Source organism: Oncorhynchus masou, chromosome 27 (genome assembly GCF_036934945.1).
Source record: "Oncorhynchus masou masou isolate Uvic2021 chromosome 27, UVic_Omas_1.1, whole genome shotgun sequence".
Classification (NCBI taxonomy): Eukaryota; Metazoa; Chordata; class Actinopteri; order Salmoniformes; family Salmonidae; genus Oncorhynchus; species Oncorhynchus masou.
This window is the reverse complement of record NC_088238.1, coordinates 23,482,403-23,494,111: the sequence shown is the minus strand read 5'-3', so window position 1 is coordinate 23,494,111 and position 11,709 is coordinate 23,482,403. Positions and strand designations below refer to the sequence as shown.

Below are 11,709 nucleotides of genomic sequence, written 5' to 3'. Positions count from 1 at the left end.
AGGGGCTTTCTCAATAGCGTGATATCTGGCTGAAAAGGAGAGCTGTTTGGGGGAAGCAGGGGGTCCAACAGGAAAGGAGGGAGAGAGGACAAGAGAAGGGGAAGAAGAAGAGAGAGAGAGGAGGTAGTTTCTGTCTATTCCACTCCCTGCCCTTTCCTCTCTACAGTCTCTCCTTGCTGGTCCCCACAAATAGGCCTGCCATTCCAGTTTAGTACAGTCTTGTTGTGACTTATAATGTAATTTTAGCACGCCAGTGTTGATTCGTCCCAGTCTGTCCTCTGAGTGTGTTTAATAATGTCTGCCAGTCAGAAAGTAGCCTCTGTTATTACACATCGCTGAGGTATGAGGCCGATGAGACTGATAGGTTTGTCAGAGCAATCCCTCCATAGAAACAGTGGATGTGTGTGTGTGTGTGTGTGTGTTCTCACTGAGTCTAAAATCAACAGCTTGTATCAGAAATTAGTGGAGAGGAAGCAGTATAGCTTCCTCTCCACTAATGTAAAACTTGTTAAGTAAGACGAGAGACAGAGACGGACAGACAGAAGGACGGACGGACGGACGGACGGACGGACCGGGAGAAGAGATTGATTTTAGAGAGAGAGAGAGCAAGAGAAAGAGATGGTGGAGGAGGGGGAAGAGAGTGTTTTAAGGGGTATGCAGAATGACGCATAAGGGTTTGAGAGAGATGAGGTTGTTTTTCTTCTGAACAGAACTAGGGTGTAGGATTAGGTCCTCACAAACCAGTTCAACCACACTGCCCCAATTACTGAGAGACAAGGACCGTGTGTGTGTGTGTGTGTGTGTTTGTGTGAGAGAGAGAGAGAGAGAGAGAGAGAGAGAGAGAGAGAGAGAGAGAGAGAGAGAGAGAGAGAGAGTGTGTTTGTGTGTGTGTGTGTTGTTCACTCTGCCTCAGTATACTGAATCTTTTCAGAGTACCCGCGTTGCTGCGTCAACATTAGGGAAGCTGTCACACAGACTGTCACAAACACTGTCACACTCACTCTCTGTCACATGTACTCCATACACACAATGGTGCACACAGGACTGAAACAGGGAGTGTGTGTGTGTGTGTGTGTGTGTGTGTGTGTGTGTGTGTGTGTGTGTGTGAGAGAGAGAGAGAGAGAGAGAGAGAGAGAGAGAGAGAGAGAGAGAGAGAGAGAGAGAGAGAGAGAGAGAGAGAGAGAGAGAGAGAGAGAGAGAGAGAGAGAGAGAGAGAGAGAGAGAGAGAGAGAGAGAGAGAGAGAGAGAGAGAGAGAGAGAGAGAGAGAGAGAGAGAGAGAGAGAGAGAGAGAGAGAGAGAGAGAGAGAGTGTGTGTGTGTGACCTAATCTGGCCCTGGCATCTCACTGAGTCACACAGGAAGGAGAAGGGACAGAGTTCCTCAGAGCAGTCTGTTCCAATGCCTTACCAGGGGGAATTGTCTGTTCGTTTCAATTTCCTTGTTCTTCGTAAGATTATCATACAATCACCCACGCACAAACACACACACACTCCGGTGTTGAGAGGGCAGCTTTGGGGTCAGTTATGAGCCAGTATGACCCTTATAGAGGCTTCATTAGGATCCCATCAAAACATTCCAGATCCCTACATCAACATTCCATAACTCCACCTCAATATTCCCTTCCGCAACCACGTGGGAAGGTAGGGGTCAGATTGGGGTGACGTCTGGGACAGAGACAGGAAGTGGCGCAGGAAGTGTAGAACGAACACCAGGGGGAAGTAAAACAATGGCAGTCTTTGCGATAAACAGCACACGCACGAGGACACACCAGATGAACTATAGCCCACTGTCTCCCTATGCAAAGTCAATATTCCTGGACAATCTTTTCTTTCTGGGTAATCGGATGATCAACTCCAAGGAGCTGGACTATCAAGCGAGACCACTAGTGCCATTTCTATAAGATATTGCTGCAAAGGAGAGTGTGTGTATTTATAAAGAGCCAACACACTGCAGGTAGTTCAGCCCTCAGAGGGATGAGACTTCTGTGTGATTAAGAAAGCAGTAGAAAGGGAGAGAGCGGCGCAAGGAATAAACATTGACTTGGTTTTGCCGTTGAGACCAGTGTTGTAGCTGTACTAGAGTTTCATGGCTGGTGAACTTCTGATTAGTGCTCAATTCAAAGTGGGTTAAAGTGGGTTAAATGAGCAGACTGTGGGTGTGCGTGCATGTGTGTGTTTGCATGTGTGTGTTTGCATGCATGCGTGTGCGTGCGTGCGTGCGTGCGTGCATCCGTGTTTGTTCTAAAGCTATTCTCTCTGGGCACACATGGTGCTCCAAGAGAAATCAATGCAGCCAAACACCAATTTAGACCAAATTAACATTCCATTCCTCATTATAAATCAAACACATTTGAACTAATCAACAGGCCTACATTGGTGATAATGGACTAGAAGTGGATTAGTTAAATGGTCTGAGCAAAGCAGCGAGATCTGTCCCCAATCCCAAAAACCCCTCTATCTCTCTGACCTTATTTATAGTACTACTACTAATAATTTGGTGGGTCTTATATTTGTTCTATTTCATGTACAAGTGTGTATTATACACTGTGTGAATTGGAAATGTTTTTTTGTTGCATATCCCAACTCCCCCTTGGGACACCCTCGGAGAGTGGGGTCATGGCCAGGGTCTGCCATTATAAACAGCGACCCTGGAGCAATTATGGTTCATTTCCTTGCTCAAGGAAACAGACAGATTATTCACCTTGTCGGCTCTGGGATTCAAACTCGCCGCTAGGATACCTGCCGACTCAAAAAGTCTATTTTGTGTTTCTAGAAATAGATGGAAGCAATATGGTTGAAGCTCCCATAAACCCATTTGAGGGCTTGATAGATCATCACCATGTTGTTTACCTGGTTTCTTCAGATCTGCCAACAGTGAAGGGGCTAGGTGGGGCCAGGCTAGGGGCTGTTTTCAGCCTGTGTTGAGAGTGACAAGGTAAACAAATCATGATGACTACTCACCTGAAGGAATTGTACGGTCTCTGGCTGCAGTATTTCTGATATTCAGCATGTAAATAACTTATTAATGATTCACCCTCACCAAATGTATCAACATATTCTCCCTTCTCCAATCGACTCTGTATCTAATGGATGAATTACTCCAGAGCCAGATTCCATCGGATCCCATCTTGGCACTCATGCCACCCCTCTCTGTGCCCACCGTGCCCTCTGTGCCAGGTGATGTTCTCTCCCTCCAAGGTGATTCATTCAGTCTCAGAACGTCTACCTGTCACCGGCCCGGTCGTTAAGGCGATTAACGGCTGCGTGACTCATTCAGTATTCTTTCTCTCTCTCTCTTTCTACTGGCCACCAGAGGAGCTGCTCTCATTCTGCCAGCCCAGTCTTACCTTCACACATCTGACTCCACAGGCACGTTGGGAGTCTAGGGTATCAATCCAGGGTGTGTGTGTGTGTGTGTGTGTGTGTGTGTGTGTGTGTGTGTGTGTGTGTGTGTGTGTGTGTGTGTGTGTGTGTGTGTGTGTGTGTGTGTGTGTGTGTGTTACTCACACTTAGGCAGTACTTTCACACATTTGTTCAATGTATGAAACTGCAATCCGATCGCCGTTATCTGTCTGCCTAAAATCAATTAATACATTTTATTGTATATATTCCCTCCTTGGCTAACATTTTCATATACTGTGTGATTATGGGTGTGTGTGTGTGTGCATGCGTGAGTTCGCGCATTTGTGTGTGCGTGCGCATGCGCGTGTAGGCCTATCTGTTATTCACAACCGACATCCACCTTTATACAGTGTGTGCAGTTCAGTGCAATCCTCATCATCTCTCTGCCTCAAATCAATGAGGTGATTCCACCTCCAATATGTAAGCCTATGTGCATATGTATGTGTTTGCTTACTGATCAGGTTTGTTATAGCTGGTTTACCAGGTAGGAGGCTGCATATGAATAAGCTGAGGATGAAATGCGCTGTTCTGTTCATGGACAGTAAAATAACAACAGCCTCCTGGGCCTGGGTCACCGACACAGCTACTGGACTAATCAGCTAGCCAGCAGCACAGTGGGCTGCCAACTGTGTCTTTAAAAATGGATGACACAACAAAAGAGATTTTCTTATTGAATTATTTATGGGGACCTTTATCCTTGGAGACAATGATGGGGTATCCACTACCTCTTCCAAAGGGTGACATGCTTAGGCCAAGGCTGCCTCACTTAACTCACTATAGACATTCTCGATATTTATCAGCTATTTTACCAAGCCGATCTCTGTAGCACACATGCATGCAGTAAAGCACCTACATGGGGCAATGTTGAGGGTTCTGTGGAAAGATGTGGCAGTCTTTATTTTTTACATGGGGTAACACAAGTATATATAAAGACTTTACAAAGGACACTTGGGCGGGGATAGGGGTGGGGCTAGGCGGTACAACATCACATTTTTACCTTAATTTTACTAGGCAAGACAGTTAAGAACAAATTCTTATTTTCAATGACGGCCTAGGAACAGTGGGTTAACTGCCTGTTCAGGGGCAGAACGACAGATTTTGTACCTTGTTAGCTCAGGGATTTGAACTTGCAACCTTTTGGTTACTAGTCCAATGCTCTAACCACTAGGCTACACAAGTACCTAAAGGGACAGACAGACCTACACTTACAATTCTAACCACTTTTTTGTTAGTAGAGTATTTCATTGTCTTAAAATATACTTACATGTATTTTTTTAAGGTAATAAAATGTGGTGTTTTGTTTGTAAATGTACATTTCCGAATATGAAATTTGGCCTAAAGTATAATGCAATTAATTACCTAAAATTGTTTCAACTTATTTCTATCGTAGAATCTAAGCAGTACACCTCTCCACAATAGTGTAAAATCTTCATAAAATGTGTTCAATTATAAATCTACTGATGTCTTGCCACAGTTTTACATTAATTTCATGAATACAATGCCAAAAAAGATGCAACACCGTTTCTGGGTGGTCAAATGGTACAATTTGAGTTTATGTTTCTCTTCAACTTCTTCATGTAGTGGTTGGCAGGATAATATTTATGAATAATTTTAAAGGAAACTTCCTTCATTTTGTTAACAAGTAGGTATGTGTGTGGCAACATCTAAACTTTTTTCCAACAGATATTATCAATAAAACCGTTCCAATAAGGCATGACATAAGGTATAGATACAACGTCCTGCTGAAACAAGGATCGTATCGCTCTGTTGTTGAATGGAGCAAAAGATGAACAAATCTTTCCTACTGATGAGTCAACAGGGTCAATAGAAGGTAGGCTCTGAGGGTCAGGTCTTGACACGTTCCTGAATAACAGAGCAACACCTGAGGGAATGGCATCTAAAACTATTGCAAAATCTTTAGGTGTTACAGGGACCTTGTAAAGTGATAATAATTCTTTATAACTGAGTAAGTAAAAGACCTCTGCATTTACCAGTTGGCTCACCAATAGGATATTATTTCGGGAACCAATATTCTAGAACAAAGATGTGCCAGTCACCGACTGGTGCGGACGCTTGATGATATCAGTTATCAGGGAGGTCATGAGGCGCGGCCACTGTGACCAGGATCGCACTAAATGGACATCTCGCATTCGGTGGAAAATGACAATGACCTTCATTGTATCTAGCGCTATATTAATTCGACATGCCATTAGTAAAATGTCAGGTCGTCACATGGGCAGCAACATGTGTATGGGAAGACTGACATTTGATGCCTTCTCTCCATTTCTAGGCTACTTACTACATATTCCTATTTCTTATCGTGGATGGTTGCTTATTTCAACATAGGCAACACACTCTCACCCAACTCAACTCTGGCTACAGTTAAAAACATAGATTTTAGATACATGATTGTGAGGTTAATTCAGAGTCCTAACGGGTTATTAATTACATGGGCAAGTCATAATTGTGTAGGTTAAATATATCAATGAATTGAACCCCCTCCCTTCTGGAGTAGTGGGAGGAGTCTAGTGGCTTCCCACTCAGTCCTGTGCTTCTGAAGCAGATTACCTCCGGAGACACTGATCACCCGACAACTGTGGTGGGTGACAGTAGTGAGTGACAGCTCTCGGACCTGGACGGCGTGAGCGCGATGGACAGTTTGTAACTTTGCTTTTGTAGTGGAACGTCAAGTCCACATTCACGGACCAAACTACGTACGGGACTATGCCCAGTGCCGATACAAGTTCATCAGAAGTAGAGAGATATAACATCTGCGGCGAAATGGTAAATATGCCTTCCTGATCACATCGTCTGTGGAATGACGGAGACTTGTCACGTATCTGACTGCGTCTGTAGAGCTCGCCAACATTTGTCACGTTTGTTATTCGGTAGCGTACAATCACTTCTTCGTGGCGGTTGTAGTGGACAAATCGGCAGCAACAACCAGTTGTCTCTATGTGAATTATCCCATTCCCAACTAACCGTAGTTTACAAAGTATTGGGCTATACCTTATCGGTGACTGATAGTCGAGTTCGGAACCGTTCCATCGTGCAGTCCCAAGTGTTGGGCTATACCTTATCGGTGAGTTCGGAACCGTTCCATCGTGCAGTCCCAAGTGTTGGGCTATACCTTATCGGTGAGTTCGGAACCGTTCCATCGTGCAGTCCCAAGTGTTGGGCTATACCTTATCGGTGAGTTCGGAACCGTTCCATCGTGCAGTCCCAAGTGTTGGGCTATACCTTATCGGTGTATTCGGAACCGTTCCATCGTGCAGTCCCAAGTGTTGGGCTATACCTTATCGGTGAGTTCGGAACCGGTCCATCGTGGAGTCCCAAGTGTTGGGGCGACTTGATTTGGAAATGATGTGCAGCATATCCATTACACAATGTGAGACTGTAGTTAATTGCAACAGGACATGTTTAGGAATCTTTTCAGATAATTCCATAATTAAAGATAGGCTGTTTGTAAATTGTGGTCATTTCTTTATTGCTTTAGATTTTTTTGTATCTAGCCAACATATGTCTAACTGAATGTGTTATTTATACACTCAGTGTTTCTATCTGTTGTTTTGACAGACAGGTATAACCCGGTTAGTCAAGGATTTGTACTGCTGGGCAGGTGTTTCATTGAAGGCAACAGCAGGTTTTTTTTCACAAACCACGTAGCTATTGCGTGCGACCTCTCTGTCAAGTGCATTAACACAACAGCTGTTGAACAAATTTACGAAGTAGGTTTTAGTCATTCGGTTCCTTTACCCCAATTGTTTTTTCGGGAGCGAATGTGCAGCCAGATGTTTGTGGTGGACGTGGCCCCTAAACGCGTTGCTTTATACGGTCATTCCAACACTAAATAGTTTGCAACGGTATAGTTGTTTTGTCCCTGGTGTTTGTGTTCATTCTTAACTGTAATGTCGTGGGTGAGATACAGTGACGAGTTATACTTCTAGCACAAACAACGACACTGATAGCTGATTCCCATACCATGACCCATTTAGGGGATAGGCTATGCAGAACTACATCGAGCTATTTATCCTAGTATATGACAACCCCCCCCCCCCCCCTCAATGATTGGATGAAAGAGTGAACATGTAAAGAACGGTATGTAGTCAGGGGTCTAGCTGGTATTCAGCTATATATCCCTTCTAGAGGGAAGGCATAGGGGAGAGGATGCAGCTTTTGTGATGAAGAGTCAAGGGGAAAGCAGGGGGATGGCACTGGCATATTCCACATATTCTATCTGACAGTGGAAACCCTTTGTCGGTAACGGCTACTGGAGTGGAAAGGAGCGTTTGGGGACTCCCGGGCTCTCGCCAGCCATCCATACGTTAATTAGCATGGCTGGAGAGTGGCGGCTTGCCTGTGAGTCAACAGGGACGGCATAATCGTGGCTGGAACAGACTACAGAGCAGGGAGAGGAGAGGCTGAGAGACAGAACATACACTTTTCACCCTCCCCACTACACATGCCCCATATTTTCATTACGGGATAGTTGACATGTTTTGCAGTTTGAAGGGAAGTGGCCTAGATTTAACATCCGCAGACTAGCATTTACATTATGGAAGACAAATCCATATGTTGTTGTTATTACTGGTGATGATGACCACACACACACACACACACACACACACACACACACACACACACACACACACACACACACACACACACACACACACACACATGTTGTAGCCAGCAGCACTCAACAGTCAGTGTGTGTCCATTTGGCATCTGTCATATAAAAAATGTGTCCCTCTGCTCAGCCACCACCCCCACTCATTCATATTTGATAACACACTGACTGAAGCTGGCACATTTCACTGAATATAAAGGGATTTCAGAGAGATGAAACTTTCAAACCCTTTACATCAACAGAGATGCTCAAATTCTAATCTGCCAAACAGGCAGGCAGACAGGCACAGACAAGCAGACAGACGCAGACAGACACAGACAGTCAGACAGGCGTGTGATTGATGGAGTGTTATTAAGGTTGGATGTTATTTATTCATTAGTGCCTCGCTAGTCTTTCCATCTTAAGTACTGATTACACAAAGGTCAGCTTCACTGTGTGTGTGTGTGGTGTACTGTCGCATTGTGTGTCTGTGTGTATATGTATGAAGTATAGTGCCGCATGTCAGAAGTTTATGGGTAGAATATGTTTCTGTCCTTTCTCCTCTGTTTAACTAGAGAAGTTACTCCCTGGAAGTCTGCCCTTGGGCAGAGTAAGTTTCTTAAGGCTGTGTTTTTCCCAGCCTGCTCCACTCAGGTAAAGACTGGAATTTTACTACCTGAGGTCTTATTCCAACTCGACACAGGAATAAAAAGAGTGTGTGTGTGTGAGCGCGAGTGAGTGAGTGTATGAGTGAGTGTATGAGTAAGAGAGCGAGTGTATGTGTGAGTTTGCGTGTTTGTGCGCGTGTTTATTGCTGAGCTGTTTTTGGCAGTGTAGTAACTGGCCATTAAACAGTGTGTTGTGAGTGCAATTTACTGTGTCCTCAGGGCCAGTGCATTGGAGAGAGAAGTGGCTGATGGCACATTCCAAAGGCCTTAATGGCCTCTTGGTCTTCAGCCATTAGGAAATATCAAGCTAGTTGGATTGATGACTTTCTGGTATCCTTTTCTATGGTGCCAAAAGTGAAAAAAGTATTGTTTGAGGATCTATTGGAGATAACAGACATTAGAAATAATTGAAAACTATCAGAATGCAGGGAAACCAGGCATCATTTTTATAGCAGATTTTTGAGAAAGCCTTCAATAAAAGTATGGCTTTAATTTATTTATAAGTGCCTGGATTATTTCAATTTTAGAGAATCTCTTGTAAAATGGGTAAACGTCACGTGTATAACACTCCTTTATGTAAAATGATAAATAATGGTTATTTCTCTGAGAATGTTGAATTGTTAAGAGGTGTAAAACAGGGTTGCCCTCTTTCACCATGTGCATCAATGGCCATTGAATAGTTAATTATAAAAATCTGATCCAATTATAAAATGAAAGGGTTAGAAATGAATGGATTAGAAACAAAGGTATCAATGTATGCTGATGATTCAAGTTTTTTCTTGAGTCCACAATCTTTAACCCTGAACGGTCTTATTGAGGACCTGGATAATGTTTCCAGTTTATCTGGATTAAAACCCAACTATGATAAGTGTACTATATTACGGATTGGGTCTCTAAAAGTCACCAACTTTAAATAGCTATGTGGTCTCCTGATTACCTGGGTGGATGGTGCTGTTGATGTGCTTCATGTTCACATTCCTGAAAAGTTGAATGATCTTGCAACTATCAATTTTGATACAAAACAGATTGGATCTTGAAACCATGGAAAGGGAAACACCTGTCAGTCTATGGGAAAAAGACACTGTGATATGAGAGAATTAATCAGTATCTATTCATGTCTCTACCGACTCTAGGAGAGAACTTGAAAAAGCAATGTGAGCAAAAACCATTTAATTTAATTTAGAATGGAAATCAAGAAAGTTAAACAGATCTATTTATATAATGAATATGAGTTTGGATGGCTAAAACTATTAAATATCAAGGCATTAAATCTCTTCTCTAATACAACGTTGGATGCAGTTTATGGTAGAGATATTAACGTTCAATTCTCTGGCAACAGCTCTGGTGGACATTCCTGCAGTCAGGATACCAAGAGACATATGTGGCATTGTGTTGTGGAGAAAGGAGAAATGCTCACTAACAGGGATGTAAATACATTTGTGCCCAAAATTTCAGAGATATTATCGAAATTTTGTGCATATGGAAATTTTCTGGGATCTTTAACTTCTACTCATGAAACATGGGTCCAACACTTTACATGTTGCGTTTCTATTTTTGTTCAGTATAGTTTGTCACTAATTAAATATCATAAATGCGTGATAAAAATGAATATAAATCGTGAAATGTATCAGTTTCACAGTCAAGAGGGTTGACAACTATCCCGCATAAAATTCAAGATAGTTGGGAACAGATTTTCGATGTCCCAATACCATGTCATCGGGTTTATGAACTGATATACAGTACAAAACAACAATTGATGCATTAATTTGTTATTTTCAATTTAAGCTATTATATTAAAATCTCACTACAAACAGAATGCTCAGTATATGGGGTATTCAACAGTCAGACCGGTGCAGACTCCGCCATGCAGAAAACAGAATTAGTAGAGCATCTCTCTTGGCATTGTCCATCGCTGGCTTGTTTTTGGAGTCAGGTCCAGGCATGGTTGTTATGCCATAATATCAGGGTGGTGTTGGACCTGCCAGCTATTGCTGGAGGATTTGAAGGACACAGTCAGCCAATAGGAAATATCATTGTGCTCTTGGGTAAAATGTTTCTTTTTGGGGCAATTTCAGCAGAAATGTTGTTGATGGGGAGGTTCAAGTCTCTAGTGAGACACCATGGTAGAATGATGGGGAGGTTCAAGTCCCTAGTGAGACACCATGGTAGAATGACGGGGAGGTTCAAGTCCCTAGTGAGACACCATGGGAGAATGATGGGGAGGTTCAAGTCCCTAGTGAGACACCATGGGAGAATGATGGGGAGGTTCAAGTCCCTAGTGAGACACCATGGTAGAATGACGGGGAGGTTCAAGTCCCTAGTGAGACACCATGGGAGAATGATGGGGAGGTTCAAGTCCCTAGTGAGACACCATGGGAGAATGATGGGGAGGTTCAAGTCTCTAGTGAGACACTATGGGAGAATGATGGGGAGGTTCAAGTCTCTAGTGAGACACCATGGTAGAATGATGGGGAGATTCAAGTCCCTAGTGAGGCACCATGGGAGAATGATGGGGAGGTTCCTAGTGAGACACCATGGGAGAATGATGGGGAGGTTCCTAATGAGACACCATGGTAGAATGATGTGGAGGTTCCCAATGAGACACCATGGTAGAATGATGGGGAGGTTCCCAATGAGACACCATGGTAGAATGATGGGGAGGTTCCTAATGAGACACCATGGTAGAATGATGGGGAGGTTCCTAATGAGACACTTTTGTCCCCCCCTTTTTTAACCTTTATTTAACTAGACAAGTCAATTAAGAACAAATTCTTATTTTCAATGATGGCCTAGGAACAGTGGGTTAACTGCCTGGCAGAATGACAGATTTGTACCTTGTCAGCTCAGGGATTGGAACTTGCAACCTTCCGGTTACTAGTCCAACGCTCTAAACACTCAAGTCTCTAGTGAGACACCATGGTAGAATGATGGGGAGGTTCAAGTCTCTAGTGAGACACCATGGTAGAATGATGGGGAGGTTCAAGTCCCTAGTGAGACACCATGGTAGAATGATGGGGAGGTTCCTAGTGAG

The 11,709-nt window shown here is 43.4% G+C and overlaps 1 protein-coding gene across 2 annotated transcripts in view; it reads left to right on the top strand.

Annotated features, from left to right (window-relative positions):
- Positions 1–11,709, top strand: part of LOC135515824 (transmembrane and coiled-coil domain protein 3-like) — a 35,567-nt gene that overhangs the window by 5,949 nt on the left and 17,909 nt on the right. Inside the window, exon 1 of one of the 2 annotated variants that reach the window (XM_064939584.1) lies at positions 5,983–6,185. The exons of the other annotated variant lie outside the window; for it this stretch is intronic. Within the exon in view, the coding sequence (XP_064795656.1) occupies positions 6,126–6,185 (60 nt within the window). The 5' untranslated portion in view covers positions 5,983–6,125. Of the gene's footprint in view, positions 1–5,982; positions 6,186–11,709 lie in introns of those variants that run through there. 2 annotated transcript variants of the gene reach the window in all.